The sequence below is a fragment of the Mercenaria mercenaria genome, chromosome 3 (genome assembly GCF_021730395.1).
Source record: "Mercenaria mercenaria strain notata chromosome 3, MADL_Memer_1, whole genome shotgun sequence".
Lineage (NCBI taxonomy): Eukaryota > Metazoa > Mollusca > Bivalvia > Venerida > Veneridae > Mercenaria > Mercenaria mercenaria.
In genome coordinates, this window is record NC_069363.1 from 97,301,067 (window position 1) to 97,316,523 (window position 15,457).

The 15,457-nt window shown below is 34.2% G+C and overlaps 2 protein-coding genes across 2 annotated transcripts in view; both read right to left on the bottom strand.

Annotated features, from left to right (window-relative positions):
* Positions 1–9,485, bottom strand: LOC123523936 (uncharacterized). Its single transcript, XM_045301709.2, has 5 exons — positions 9,356–9,485; positions 8,807–8,898; positions 6,205–6,361; positions 2,969–3,125; positions 1–2,427 (listed from the first exon to the last, which is right to left on the bottom strand). Exon 5 carries the CDS (start codon positions 2,306–2,308, stop codon positions 365–367), a length of 1,944 nt encoding a protein of 647 aa, XP_045157644.2. The 5' UTR covers positions 2,309–2,427; positions 2,969–3,125; positions 6,205–6,361; positions 8,807–8,898; positions 9,356–9,485; the 3' UTR covers positions 1–364.
* Positions 7,650–15,457, bottom strand: part of LOC123523750 (uncharacterized) — a 24,664-nt gene continuing 16,856 nt past the window's right edge. The window contains exons 3-4 of the mRNA XM_053539865.1: positions 8,941–9,031; positions 7,650–7,808 (exon numbers count right to left, since the gene is read on the bottom strand). Coding sequence (XP_053395840.1) covers positions 7,650–7,808; positions 8,941–9,031 — 250 coding nt within the window. The remainder of the gene's footprint in view (positions 7,809–8,940; positions 9,032–15,457) is intronic.

The following is a 15,457-nucleotide window of genomic DNA, read 5'->3' on the forward strand; positions in this document are numbered from 1 at the left end:
TCCGCTTTTTACATATTTTCATATTAAAGAAAATTAGCATATTTTTATATAGAAATAAAACATATATTTATAGGATCTAGCTCTGTCTTTAAATAAATGTTCAACAGAATATTTGAAAGGCAGAAAATTTCATGAAATGTTTCATGAAGTGTTTCCAGAAAACTTCAAAGGGCCTGTTTGAGTGTATTATTTGAAATATGGTCTATAAAGCTGTCTAGGGTATCTAAGCTGATGGTAAGAGAGGTAATCAGCGCGTCCCGAGGTTCTTCTGAATAACTGACCCTAGTGCACCTTGTCATATGCTTGTTTTTGCAGCAGGACTGTTGAACTAACAACAAATTAAAGAACTATCATTTGATTTTTATCATGTTTCAGGCTTGTAATTTTTACAATAACAAAATAGTCTTAGAAAGGAATCTTGGACGCACTGTGATTGGTTTCCATATCTGTCTAGCCGGGATGGTTCACCAATCATTGTCATTTCATTTGGGACTCCTTCCGGTCCAAATTCTGAAAAGTCAACAGTTCCTTCAAAATATGCGAATCCAGGGATAGTATGGAATAGTATATAATAACGACCAGTTATATCTTGCTTTTTTCTGAAGAATAATTGGTGAAAGAATCCTGGGTTAGTTTGTCCATTTGGTGTATTATCTTGATCACTGTTTGAATACGAAACCGAGGCTTCTGTTACATTATGGAGGGAAAGGGTGCAACACACATCTTCGTTCTTTGATAAAATGTCATTGATTCCTTTCACAAGAAACTTGGCCATTGATAGCACAACATCACTTGTTGTTGAGATATTAACCTTTTCTTTACAGGTGCAATATTTCTCTTCAATGCCGGCATCAGCACATGTTCTCTCTAATGGAATATTGTGGAATAAATTCCTTCGAACTAGTTCTGTTTTGACAGGTTTCGTCTTTTGTTCAGAAAATGCTACATCTTGAATTAAATCTAACATTGTTTGATACATGTCATAATGAGTACTAAGTTTTAGTGTATTTTCAGACAATGTCGTATGTAACCATTTATACTTTTCTTTTAGAAATTTTGGAACATGAATCATCAGCCACGGTTTGTTGTTTTCAGCCCTGCCCACATGGGTCAAAGACGCGCCACCTATCCGGTAGCCATGGTCACTGATAACGACAAATATTGCATTTTTGGTTTGATTTGTGTATTTCATCCATTTCAGAAAATCCAACAAAGACTCGTCGCCGCGACTCAGGGTTGTAAACTGTTCGTGGCATACTTGATTATTCCAGAAATACACGTATTTTCTTTTATTGATATACCTATTAAGAAAGCCTTTCAAATATTCAATTTGTATATCAAAATAATTCTTCACACCATAGCAATCCCATGATGGGTTTCCCAAATAATCAATAATTTTCGGCTCGAATTTATGCATCCCTAGTGTATATGGACGAAAAAAGTAATCGGTGGGTACATATTTAAAACCACTTTTTACAAAATTAAATGTTGAAATATCGGGTCTATCCTCCGCAAAGAAGGTAGCAAAATGCTGCACGACTTTCTCGTTCCAAATCAAAGGCATAGAATCTACATGTTTTCGCAAATGTTGAACTAATGGAAAGTTTCTGTGAGACTGGCCTGTTAACAGTGGTACTAAGTTAGGCCATGTGTTTTCACCAACTTTGCTGTAACCTTCAAAATCATATGCATTTAATTCATCCAGCAGAAATTTGTAAGATTTCGGAAGATTCCGTAACGCATGTGACCGCGAAACCGAGTCTATTCCAAATATTATAACACTGAGTTTTTCTTGGGTTTCATTTTCTATGTCGTCACTATGTTTAGCATCTTCATTCCAAAATGGGTTAAAGTGAAGGTAATCATACAAAACGATTTTTGTTGAATTCAAGCATTTTACACGGAACACGTGACTTTTCACAAACACCGGTACCACAAACTTCACTTCCGGTTTAAACGTCACTTCCGCATCTCCATCTTCTCTTTTCATAATGCTATATGAACAATTAAGTGACGTTTTGTCTAGTTTGTATATCCTCATCACTGTGTTATTGAACTGTAAGTTACCTTTACTATCAACGAACATCAACTGCTGACGATTCGAGCATTTAAGTGGCGGTGGGTCAACCAAATAAGGCTTCAAAGATTCGTCCCATGGATCTAATTTCTCTATCTTACACGGTCTTATTTCAATATCTGAAAGTTTATTGGGCAATATATAAATCCATGAATAAACTAATAACACGGAGCCTAGAATTAGTGAAAGTCGCTTATAATTTCCTATGCATCGTGTAACCTTCCAAATCATTTTCTGAAACAGTATTCGAGTTTTTTCCTAAGGTGGCAATAAACAGTTTTTTTCAGCTCCCAAAACAAGCCGTGACGCCCCAAATAACCAAACCAGTCTGTAACTGTAATTAAGCACACCTGAAAAAGACAACATGTATTTTTGGATACACAATGACTGACTTCATACAATACACAGTAAAACAAATGTTATCTGTCATCTTAGGTAGAACTAAAATCCGAAAAGCAGACCCCCCGGAAGCACCGAGAACAAGACAGTGAAAAGTGCAGACTCGGTTTGACCGAGTCTGTCCATGAGCAGTAATGGAAAATGTAACACTGCCCACGCCCCCTAGCACCGGCTGGACCTCTGTGGAAAATGGCCTCGAAGTCTGGTGACAAAAACACAAACTTTACCAACAAAAATCCATAGAAAATACCATCCGTAACGTTTTTGTGCTATTTACAATCCCCTGAGGCCCCTGTCAATGAGCGTCTGTTTTCCCGACTAACTGAAAAAAGACAGTTTCGCATTCACCGCCATTTCTCAACAGGGACTCGCTATACATCACTGACTGGCTGAACAATTTATTTTCAATGTCCTACGATTCTTATGATTTACAGAAAACCTTCATTCATTATTATTTACATGACCAATAATCTACCCAATTTTCTAACTTACCTTATATTTCTAATTTTGACCCTGGACGATTCGAAAGTAGGGCTAGAAACTGTTTACTACCTCCTTAAGGTGGCAACAAACAGTTTATTTGAGCTCCAAAACAAACCGAGACGCCCCGAAGATCAGAACCAGTCTGTAACTGTAATCAAACACACACCTGAAAAAGACAGCATACATTTTCGGATTCACAATGACTGACTCCATTTAAAGCACAGTCAAACAATTTTCATCTGTCATCTAAGATATAGCTAAGCCTTAGACCTCTATGGGAAATGGCCGCGAAATCTGGTGACAAAAACACACAAATTGGCAAAACTTCAAACATCCATATGAAATTCCCTGCAAATGATAAGGATCATTTAGTTAACTGCTCTAGAATTCAAGGACACACCAACATCTGAAAATGTATTCAAAAGTATGTGCCATCCGTACCGTTCTTGAGCAGTTATACATTCTCCTGAGGTTCCTGTCAATGAGCGTCTGTTTTCCCGACTAACTGAAAAAAGACATAGTTTCGCATTCACCGCCATTTCTCAACAGGGACTCGCTATACATCATTGACTGGCTGAACAATTAATTTTCAATGTACTCTGATTCTAATGATTTACAGAAAACTTTCATTCATAATTATTTACATGACCAATAATCTACCCAATTTGCTAACCCTATATTTCTGATTTTGACCCTGCCAGTTCGAAAGTAGGGCTAGAAACTGTTTACTGCCTCCTTAAAGAGAAATATATCTTGCCCGATAACCATTATTTTACCATATCCCAGCAGCACTACTACGTAACCATGTAATAAAATAACTATAACAAGAGGGCCATGATAGCCCTATATCGCTCACCTGTTATCATTGCACTTGCAGACAAGAAGGTCCTCAGAAAAAATATCCAAGTCCAAAGGACAGGAACAACAAAGCGAAGAAATTTAACCAAAAAGAAAAAAAAATTCTTACAAGGTATAGGTATGTCAAAATACACCTAAAAATTGGAGGTACCATCTATGTTGTACCACAGAAAAGTGGTCTAAGTTTTTCCCTATGGCCAATAATAAAAAAGTTACTAAAAATAAGCTATTTATAGTAACGTAAAAGGGAAGTAATTAAAAAAATATATTTTAAGTGAACAAAAGAAGGATCTGCCAAATAAATCTGTTGACATAAATGAAATTTCAGATCAGTATCTTCATTAGTTATGGAGATATACCCATTTTAATTTGAAATAAAGGGAGGTAATTTGATATAAAATCAGTTCATAGTTATCTACCCTGATTGTCTCAGTCCAACTAATAACAATGATGAAATTTCAAATAAGTCCTATAAGTACTTACTGATATAAATCCATTTTTATTACAATCAGGGGAGGTAATCAGATATAAGATAACTCTGGAACCTACGATTGGATCTGATTTGTCATGGAATCCAAGATTTATTGTTGCTGAAGATATTTTGGAAGTTTGTATCAAATAAAACCATAAATGAAGTCTCTATATGGCTGCAAAAGCCAAAATAGCCAATTTTGGACCTTTAAGGGGCCATAACTCTGGAACCCATGACGGAATCTGGCCAGTTGAAAAAAGGAAGCAAGATCTTGTGGTGATACAAGTTGTGTGCAAGTCTGGTTAAAATCAAATCATAAATGAAGCTGCTATTGTGCAGACAAGGTCAAAATAGCTAATTTTGGCCCTTTCAGGGGCCATAACTCTGGAACCCATTAAGGGATCTGGCCGATTCAAGAAAGGAACTGAGATCTTATGGTGACACAAGTTTTGTGCAAGTTTGATTAAATTCAAATCATAAATGAAGCTGCTATTGTGCAGACAAGGTCAAAATAGCCAATTCTGGCCCTTTCAGGGGCCATCACTCTGGAACCCATAATGGGATCTCGCCAGTTCAACAAAGGAACCAAGATCTTATGGTGATACAAGTTGTATGCAAGTTTGGTTAAAATCAAATCATAAATGAAGCTGCTATTGTGCAGACAAGGTCAAAATAGCCAATTCTGGCCTTTTCAGGGGCCATAACTCTGGAACCCATAATGGAATCAGGCCAGTTCAAGAAAGGAACTGAGATCTTATGGTGATACAAGTTGTGTGCCAGTTTGGTAAAAATAAAATCATAAATAAAGCTGCTATTCTGCAGACAAGGTCAAAATAGCTAATTTTGGCTCTTTCAGGGGCCATAACTCTGGAACCCATAATGGGATCTGGCCAGTTCAAGAAAGGAACCGTGATCTTATGGTGATACAAGTTGTGTGCAAGTTTGGTTAAAATAAAATCATAAATGAAACCTCTATCGTGCAGACAAGAAATTGTTGACGGACGCACGGACGGACGGACTGACGACGGACGAAGGGTGATCACAAAAGCTCACCTTGTCACTATGTGACAGGTGAGCTAAAAACATACTGGCCTGGTGTTGAGTTTTCTCTGTGCACTTCTCATTTTACCAACATGATAATCTTAGGTAATTCCAAGCAAAATTTAGCCATGAATGTCTACTAACAGTATACCGGTTTAAAAGCATCCCTTCCTTCCACATCTTAACCAGGATATTTGTGACCCTTTAAGTTCTCCTTATGTATGAGAAAAAAGTCTGAAAATGACATTTAAGTGCAGAGGACACTTACCTTTCTGGAAACACAATGAAATATGTATGCGACTCGGCTCAAATTTTCAGCTTTTGAGCGGTTTTCGTCACTACAGATTATACAAATGACTGGTTTCCTTTTAAAATATGTTAAATATACACCTACTCATGCCTAAATGAAGAAACAACTCTAAAACTAGCACCTTATAAATTTAACGATACTCTTAAGCTGCCATAAGAGAGACTTAAATAATTACCTTGTATTTAAAGGGAAGTACCATCCGGTCTTGTTTGAAAATTAGCACAATGTCCAAAGACAAACAGTCCAGAGAGTGTCAAAAACCTCATTAATAATGTAATCTTATACCACAGACCCTGATAAGCCAACTCAGCTTTCATTTTTTGTGACAATAACCCAGTGATAAGCCACTCCAAATGCAGCATCTTTGCTTTTTTGGGAGAATCACTTAGGATTTAGACCACACTGTGAAATAGTGTATTGAAATTATTGTAAAAAGGCTGGATTAATCTACAAAAACGTTTAAAGAAAATACCTTGAAAAAGAAACACTGCTACAAGCATTCTCATGGAAAACGTAGGACTCAGTTTAAAGGTGGCAATATAGGAAAGCAAAAGCAAAATTTACCTAATACTAAATAGGAATGTTGAAATGACTGACAATCCAGACCTTCGACTGCAGCGATTGAACACAAGTGAAGCAAGAGATGTTCTTTATGTAATCAAAAATGAAAATCCGGATACTTCATACGTAAATACACTTCCGCACAGGCTAAGACTCCAATCTGAAACAAAGCAGAACAAAATTCAAAATGGTGACATTATTGTTAACATTGTAAAGTTTTGACAACTAATACAGCTAATCTATAAGTGTAGCGTTCCTTCTACTTCTGTAAAAATTGATAAAAGAAAAGGATTATGCTGTTAGCTGTATGCAGTAGCTGCAAGTTTGAAACACCAACTCTTGAAATGTCAGATACAATAACAAATTCAAGAGGTCCAACTATAAGGGCACTAAAGGACATGTTACTTTTGCCGGTGATGAAATCGGAAGTTGGCATTGAGGATGTGTCACTGATTATATCTTGTCGGAATATAAAACCACCAAGTAAGCAATGCCTTTTAAAGAAAGATGAACAAATCAAGTGAGAAGGTGACTGCATTGAATGAACAAGCAATATTAGAAAATCAAAGGTACATAAAGCGTGTGTCTGAAACGCCGGAACAAGCAATCGCGTCAGCATTCAATTCGATGTCTCATTTTCACGAACACTTCGTGGAAGCTTCGAGTCTGCACAACAAAGATTTGGAGTCGCAATTGATCGCTCAACATATAGATCTCTACCTAAACTCTACCTATAGCAACTGCCATCGCTAACAAGCACTGGAGAAAAAAGAACTGCAATCATGCGTCGAGTAATTGCACAAAAAACTACTAATCAGAGGCCCCAATTTCCTCCAGTGAGCGATTACTCCTAAACCAAAGCCTGGACAAAATAACACATTGTGGACTGGTAAAAATACAATCCATAACTACAGATGCAAGCACACAAGTAGCAAAGGCTATCAATGATTACAAGTGGGGCAAAAAATATATTCTGAACACTTCAAGTGCCTGGTCCATCGGCTATGAGCACTTAAAAGAAAAACATACGTTAACTGAAACTGCAAAGTATTACGCGACAATACACAAAATCTATCTCCATGCAGAAACTTGCTACTTGCATTCGTGCCAGGATAAGACTAGAGGTACAGCATCTCAGAGGTCTCAAACTACATGGGCAAAACTTTGCGGCTAGGGGTTGTTTAGTCATTAAATACATAACACGGTGTCTGAGCGGTAATCATACGTTCTGTCGGGAAAACTCCAAAGTGTGCATTCACCTAATTTAACCACCTTCAACACTACACAACTAAATTACTACCCTATGACATCCATCTGGAACTGACAAATGCAGACCTTTAGAAACACCATACAGGAAGAAATCAACAGGATCTTCAGCGATGAAGGGCTTATAAGAGCATATGCAAACAGTACAACATCAACATGTGCGAGAGCATGCATTCATCTGTCTATAACTTAGCACCAAGCTCTACATGCTGGAGTCGAAACTTTCCTGGTCTCTGCCATTCGGCAACACATTCAAGAACACTGGGCCATGGCGTTGCAACACTTCGTCTTGCAAGGGCTGCTGTGGTGAAATCAAAAGCAGCAGCCAAGTGTTCCTTCAGCTGAGACACAAGGACAAAGTTAAAAAAAATATCATGCAGCTGGACAGTCCTTGCCGAAGTAAAAATATTCGCGATACTTCCTTAGAAAAAGAACTGCGAGCCCATTACAGTACCAAAATACTTTATACACAGCTGGCCCGTCTACATCTGGCGTATCTGCTGAACATAACTACGGACTTGCAAGCTAAACTTTTACGAAAACAGTAGCAGAAATAACAAAAACTAAAACAACAACAACAACTACAAAACTTGGTAATTGTAAACTGGAACTCTGCAACAGTGAGAGAACATTCAAATATTAATAAATATTACCGATAAAAGTACATCTCTCATATCTCCGATGACCACTACATTCTTTACATAAAGACATGACTTTCTATTATTGTCGACTGTTTGCGGTTCATAAGAAAGGTGAGACAACTTAACGCAGAGTCGGTTATGGCAGCGATGTGACACATGAATCTGACTGTCACGCTGCAGTGTGGGATCAGTTAGGTAGGTGACATAGCAGTTTGACATGTTTTCCATCTAATATGATTCTGACATACACGTAGCCATATCGATCACACGGTCCGGACCATATCAGACATTGTCCGACTTCAACACACTTACTGAATAAACTGTTACTCAGCGAGTTTTAGTATAAACTGAAGAGGCCATATTTTGTTCTGAAAAAAAAAAATCACTAAGTTTCTACAAATTATAGAAAATCTACTTGAAACTATTTTATTCTTGATGTTTATTTTCAAAAACACGAATGATAAAGTATCTGGTATTCATTTCCATACAAAAAAAATCAAACTTTGATTTTCTTTTTTGTAAAAAGTGCCTATTTTCACAGTTTTTATTACCTCCCTTTTTCAAACAACTCTCACATGCAAGATAGGTCTATGCATAAATTAATGAAAGCTTTCCTCTTTTTGACACTACATGCATGAAAAAGTCAGAAATATGACTACTTATCCCTATATTGTGATGTTGAAAATTTGATAACATACCTTATGGTGGCAATAAACAGTTTTCGTAGCTCCGAAAACAAACCGAGGCGTCTCGAATAACCAAACCAGTTTGTAACTGTAATCAAGCACACCTGAAAAAGACAACACACTTTTTTGGATTCACAATGACTTACTTCATTTAAAACACAGTCAAACAAACTTTCATCTCTCATCTTAGGTATAACTAAGCCTGGACCTCTGTGGAAAATGGCCGCGAAATCAGATCTGGTGAAAGAACAAATAAATTTGCAAAACTTCGAAAATCCAATTCGGTTATATTCCTTATTAGGCAATGTGTGTTTCGATTTTTTTTGGTCATAAATACCTGTTGTTGTTTTTTCATTACAATTATAGATATAAATATGTAGCTCTATGTTTACAGTACCAAAGCTCACGTGCCCAATACTGGACATAGTAAGGTGCATTAGCCTCTAGTAAACAAATCGCGAAAACATAAAACATTAAAAGACCTTGCTTATTTTCGCCTCTTTTAAAAAGTCATAGTGGCGTAAATGTTGTATTTACTGTTGCAAATAAACGTATATTTACCAATCCTTTGAAATATATTCGTCTTGGTGGTTAAATAACTTTCATGGTAAACTTTGCAGACGCTAATGTTTACGTCAGAACCGGAAGTAGGAAAACGAGCGATATGGTGCATGGTAATAGACATCGTCAGAAAACGAACAAACATAAACTTTCCGACGTTGTATCTGAAAACCCTGTCACCCAATTTTTGATGACTTTTTTTAGTGTTTCATTTCACATTAAAAAACATATTTATCATAAGAAAGTTTCTGTTGGAATTAGTTTAACGTTGACATTCAGGATAACTGGCCTATAGGAACTTCCCTAAAAATGATAGGATCATTTAGTTTACTGCTCTAGAATTCCAGGACACATCAGAATCTGAAAATGTATTCAAAAGCATGTGCCATCTGTCCCGTTTTTGAGCTGTTTACAATCTCCTGAGGCCCCTGTCAATGAGCGTCTGTTTTCCTGACTAGCTGTTTCGCATTCACCGCCATTTCTCAGCAGGGACTCGCTGCGCAGGATCACGGTGAGGATGCGTACACCGGATATTGCAATTTTGTGATAAGGTATTTTCCAAAAAAGTGATTGACTTTTGTCAACAAAGTAAATAAAAAATCTAATTTACTACTCTATTTTATTGCTATAATAAAAGGGGATTGTATTTTCTATAAACCAGCTACTGTGTATATGCTCTCACAAACGTAAAATGAGTCAATCTTAAGAAGAAAGATCAAAATTTGCGATACAACGGCAACTTTATCTTTTGATAAATGCAGGCCGGGGATACATTTCTCACGATATTGTCACTTATTCTGTGGAAAATTTTTATAAATAGTAATGTTTACCTCAGAAAGAAATACATAAAAATGCTATTACAATCTATGCAAGTATGTGCAGTTTACTTTGAAAATTTATTTAAAATTCTGGTAAACTATGTTATCAGAGAGTAGAAAGGTGAAGATGAAAGAACAACACAACTACTTTCGACTGTACAATTATTTAGTTTTTTTATTTTACAAAAACTTAATAAATTTGATTGTTAGAATCGAAAGATGGATTCTAAAAGATATAGTAATTCAGCATGATGAAGTTTAAGCGTGCATCTGCCCTTTTGAGCTGTTTTCTAGCCTGTAGCGCTTTCGACTGCGCGCATGCATTTTCACGGGCATGTGTTCACGATTGATTTTTAAGTATTTTAAAAAAATATAATTTCTAAAAAATATCTAGTATTCTTAAAAAGATATTTCTACATACTTTTTTAGTAATTCCAAGACCTTAACTATTGATAAGAAATCAATTGTTTAAATATGACGTACTAATTGAGTTGTTCATGATTTGAATTTTTCTCAAGTTATTCATTTTTTTATAACGTTTTGTATATATTTCTGATGTCAAGTCTGATTTTGATAATTATTACTTAAGTGGTTTGCTTATGTTTTTTTTTTTATTTTGTGTATTATACTCCGTATTAACACAAATAATTTTTTTCTTGAATACTTAGTTTGTTTGTTGATAATAAAAGTACCTTAGAAGCATAGAATTGCACAAAACGCATATAAAAAAAAAATTTTCAATAACTTTAAAAGGTACAAATTAAGAAGACAATTGACATTCAAAGCAAATAGATCCCGAAAAAAAAAATATATAAAATTATACTAAAAGTATATAATTCAGGCTGGTGTAGAATGTTGGTTGGATCGCGTTGTAGTTGCAATGAAAGAATTGGAACTTAACTGTTTGTAAATCGTATCTACGAACTAAAAATTTAATATTTACTATCACGTACTGTTTTATTTCGTAATTAATTATCATTGTATTCATATCATGATAGTTCAGAAATTCACATTAAAGCATTAAAATTTTTAATTACTTTTACATATATACATATCCTTATAAAGTATATGCTTTTTTATGTATTAGTAATTTTTAACTTGTGAGAACAACGTTCGATCTTAAATACTGTTTTACTTTAGTTTATAAGGGAGTAACTTGTGTGATTCCATATGGTAAAATTTTATGTCTATTATAATATTTATATGCAAATCACATTTGAATTCCTTTTAATGGCAATAGGATACTTACCTAGGTCAACATGGAAAACATCTGAAAATAATAATAACCAAGACTATTCATAATCATTCATAACATTATCTCTTGAGCCTCTGAAGAAATTACCAAATGCAAAAATAAATCGACAGAATCGAAGTAAGCACACGATGAAATGAGTCTTTTGGTTATTCCATAATTTTCCATAAAGCTTCTTCATTCACTTAATAAATTTATATCATCAATCATTGAACTTATTATATCAATCTTGAACTTGATACCAGTTATCTAATTACTCTGAATTCTCATAGTCCTTCCACTTACATATCAAGTCCAAACTATATCTTCAAAAAAAAAAATTCAAGACAAACAAATTTAACAAAAAAAATTCATTTTTCATAAGGAATTTTTAAAGAATTCAATTTTATAAAAAATATAAATATATAAGAGAAAATTATAAATAAAAAAATCAATATTTGAAAGAAAATAATAATTATATTGATAAATTTAATTTAAGTTATTTTGTAAAAATTTAATATTATAATAACATATAATAGAAAAAATGACTACATTGTATGAACAGATTAGTGAAAATGATAATATGTATCAAATGTGCAATTTGAAACAATTGTAAGATGTATGGAGAATCAAGCATTGCCTTGGGGATCGACAAAGATCCGCATCAAAGCAAAATGGAAATTCATTGGAAATAATAGATGAGCAAAAATTTCGTTTTGGTCAATCGACAAGGAACAGCAAGTGCTTGGTAAATGTGAAAAAAAAATTGATAAAACAATTGGTACAGCAAAGTATGGGCGTAAGAATTTTCGTGGCAATTAAAAAGACAGAGAATATGTCTGCGTGATAAAAGTGTAAGCTTATTATGTAAAACTATCGATTGTGCATAATTTACCATTATTAATTACAATTTGTGATTAACTATGTAAGTCCATACGAATGCTATCATATTTAATCGAAATTTCGGATTTTTGACATGATAAACGAAATTCTTAAGTTACTCAATTATATTTAATCCTTGAAAGAACAAACACTTACAAATAATAGAATATTTTTTTAATACCCGTTAAGAACACGTAGAGTAAACCTAAGTAAAAAGAACTCATATTTGATAAGCGAACACTGTGGCATAGACAAAGAAATATAATATAAAGTGATAAATCGTAACTGAAACATAAGCTATGATTATAATATTAGACAAGAAAATTCATTAAAGGTAATAAATAATTGAGAACAGCAAGATTAGTTAATAATGATAAGAAATTCAGAATCAATGAAAGAAACAATTAATGGATAATACAGATTAATAATAATTATATACGTTTAAGTAAAAAATGCATCATGCATTGAACAATTGACAATAACATAGGGTCAGAAAGATACTGGATGTCGATGCGTTCATGATTACCAAAATGCAAAAGAAAAATTGATAATAAGCATTAATAGAAAACTGGTAACAAACACTATAAGACCATTCAGCTCTACTCGCCAAAAAAGTGGGTAACACAAGAACTAATCATATCTGAACTAAAGCGCAATGCCAACTTAAGATCTCTACGTCAAAGAAAAAAATTATAATACATCTTAGCACACAAGCAATAAATGGGCAATACATTGATCAACATCTAAAACGAAATAAGTGCCATAAAACACTCAACTTTCTTGGCAGAAAGTGCTAAAAACAAAATTCGGGTTGATATCATAAAGGGTAATCTCGTTCTGAAAATCAGTGTAATCACACTAACTCTGACAGACAAGCTACCAAAAACATCTACAGGATAACAAACACTCGGAAATTTCATTGTAAGACAGATGACAAATTCGCTGCTCACATCACAGCTTGCAACCTTGCATCGAAAAAAACCACCTCTAACGAAAAAACAGGCTCTTGAAAAAACATACTAATGCGAATCAATACTTTAATGCCCTTCTCTCGATGCTAACGGTTGCATACTAACATAGACAAAACAAATAAAAATACTTGACGAACACATAAAATACATAAAACTACTCACACTCTTATAAATGATTTATTACTGTGGTTTAGAAGAAAACAGGTCTATCATTAATTTGTGATTTGGTAGTGGTATCATTTCATTTATTCACTGATACTCATCCTTAAACTACTGAATGTATAGTTTTTAAAACATCTAAAAAAAATAACTATTTAATTATTAATTATATTATTAAACTAAAAGTATTCTAAACATATTTTTTAAACCTAAACTTTTTCAAATTAATTTAATATTTATTATAATCCTGAAATGTAAATGGCCGCGAAATCAGATCTGGTGTGAAAGAACAAATAAATTTGCAAAACTTCGAAAATCCAATTCGGTTATATTCCTTATTAGGCAATGTGTGTTTCGATTTTTTTTGGTCATAAATACCTGTTGTTGTTTTTTCATTACAATTATAGATATAAATATGTAGCTCTATGTTTACAGTACCAAAGCTCACGTGCCCAATACTGGACATAGTAAGGTGCATTAGCCTCTAGTAAACAAATCGCGAAAACATAAAACATTAAAAGACCTTGCTTATTTTCGCCTCTTTTAAAAAGTCATAGTGGCGTAAATGTTGTATTTACTGTTGCAAATAAACGTATATTTACCAATCCTTTGAAATATATTCGTCTTGGTGGTTAAATAACTTTCATGGTAAACTTTGCAGACGCTAATGTTTACGTCAGAACCGGAAGTAGGAAAACGAGCGATATGGTGCATGGTAATAGACATCGTCAGAAAACGAACAAACATAAACTTTCCGACGTTGTATCTGAAAACCCTGTCACCCAATTTTTGATGACTTTTTTTAGTGTTTCATTTCACATTAAAAAACATATTTATCATAAGAAAGTTTCTGTTGGAATTAGTTTAACGTTGACATTCAGGATAACTGGCCTATAGGAACTTCCCTAAAAATGATAGGATCATTTAGTTTACTGCTCTAGAATTCCAGGACACATCAGAATCTGAAAATGTATTCAAAAGCATGTGCCATCTGTCCCGTTTTTGAGCTGTTTACAATCTCCTGAGGCCCCTGTCAATGAGCGTCTGTTTTCCTGACTAGCTGTTTCGCATTCACCGCCATTTCTCAGCAGGGACTCGCTGCGCAGGATCACGGTGAGGATGCGTACACCGGATATTGCAATTTTGTGATAAGGTATTTTCCAAAAAAGTGATTGACTTTTGTCAACAAAGTAAATAAAAAATCTAATTTACTACTCTATTTTATTGCTATAATAAAAGGGGATTGTATTTTCTATAAACCAGCTACTGTGTATATGCTCTCACAAACGTAAAATGAGTCAATCTTAAGAAGAAAGATCAAAATTTGCGATACAACGGCAACTTTATCTTTTGATAAATGCAGGCCGGGGATACATTTCTCACGATATTGTCACTTATTAAAATTCTGAATCGTACGATTTATTCAGTTACATACTAAGAAAACATGTGCAAAATTTCAGCTTTGTAAATGTTCAAATGACGTAGAAATCGGTCATAAATGAGCGTCGATGGTGGACTGTGTATTGCAAATATATGTACTGTGTATTGACCTGTATCACATTTTACTGTACTGTGTAATGTTGACATTATCACAGAGTTTTATAGAATAAATCTTTCAAAATGTACATTATCATTTCCTTTTCAAAGTACAAAACAGTAATTTCTTTAGCCCTGAAGATAAGTGATGTTTTTACATTGATGTTTCTAACGTTTTCTCTGTTGTTATTTATGTAATAAGCTCTAAATCGTAACTCACAGTCACAACAGTGCAACAGTGGGCAATTTTTGTTATGCTTACCAGTTGTAAATGTAAACTATATTTTACGCTTTGTGTTGTTCAGCATTGTTTAAGTTGATATTTCTTGAATTATCTCAAAAACAGGTAACTTTTTAAATATGGCATTGGTATGTCACTAAGTAAGTCTTACTCTCAGTATCTTGCAGAAACCGCGGCCCTACTAATAAATGATATATTGTGATTTTTTTCGTTGCAGATTCAACTTTTTGACAAACGAGTTTAAGGCCACTGTATGTAAGTTTG

Coding starts and splice junctions, on each gene's coding strand:
- LOC123523936 (XM_045301709.2), bottom strand. CDS start 2,308: ATGATTTGGAAGGTTACACGATGCATAGGAAATTATAAGCGACTTTCA.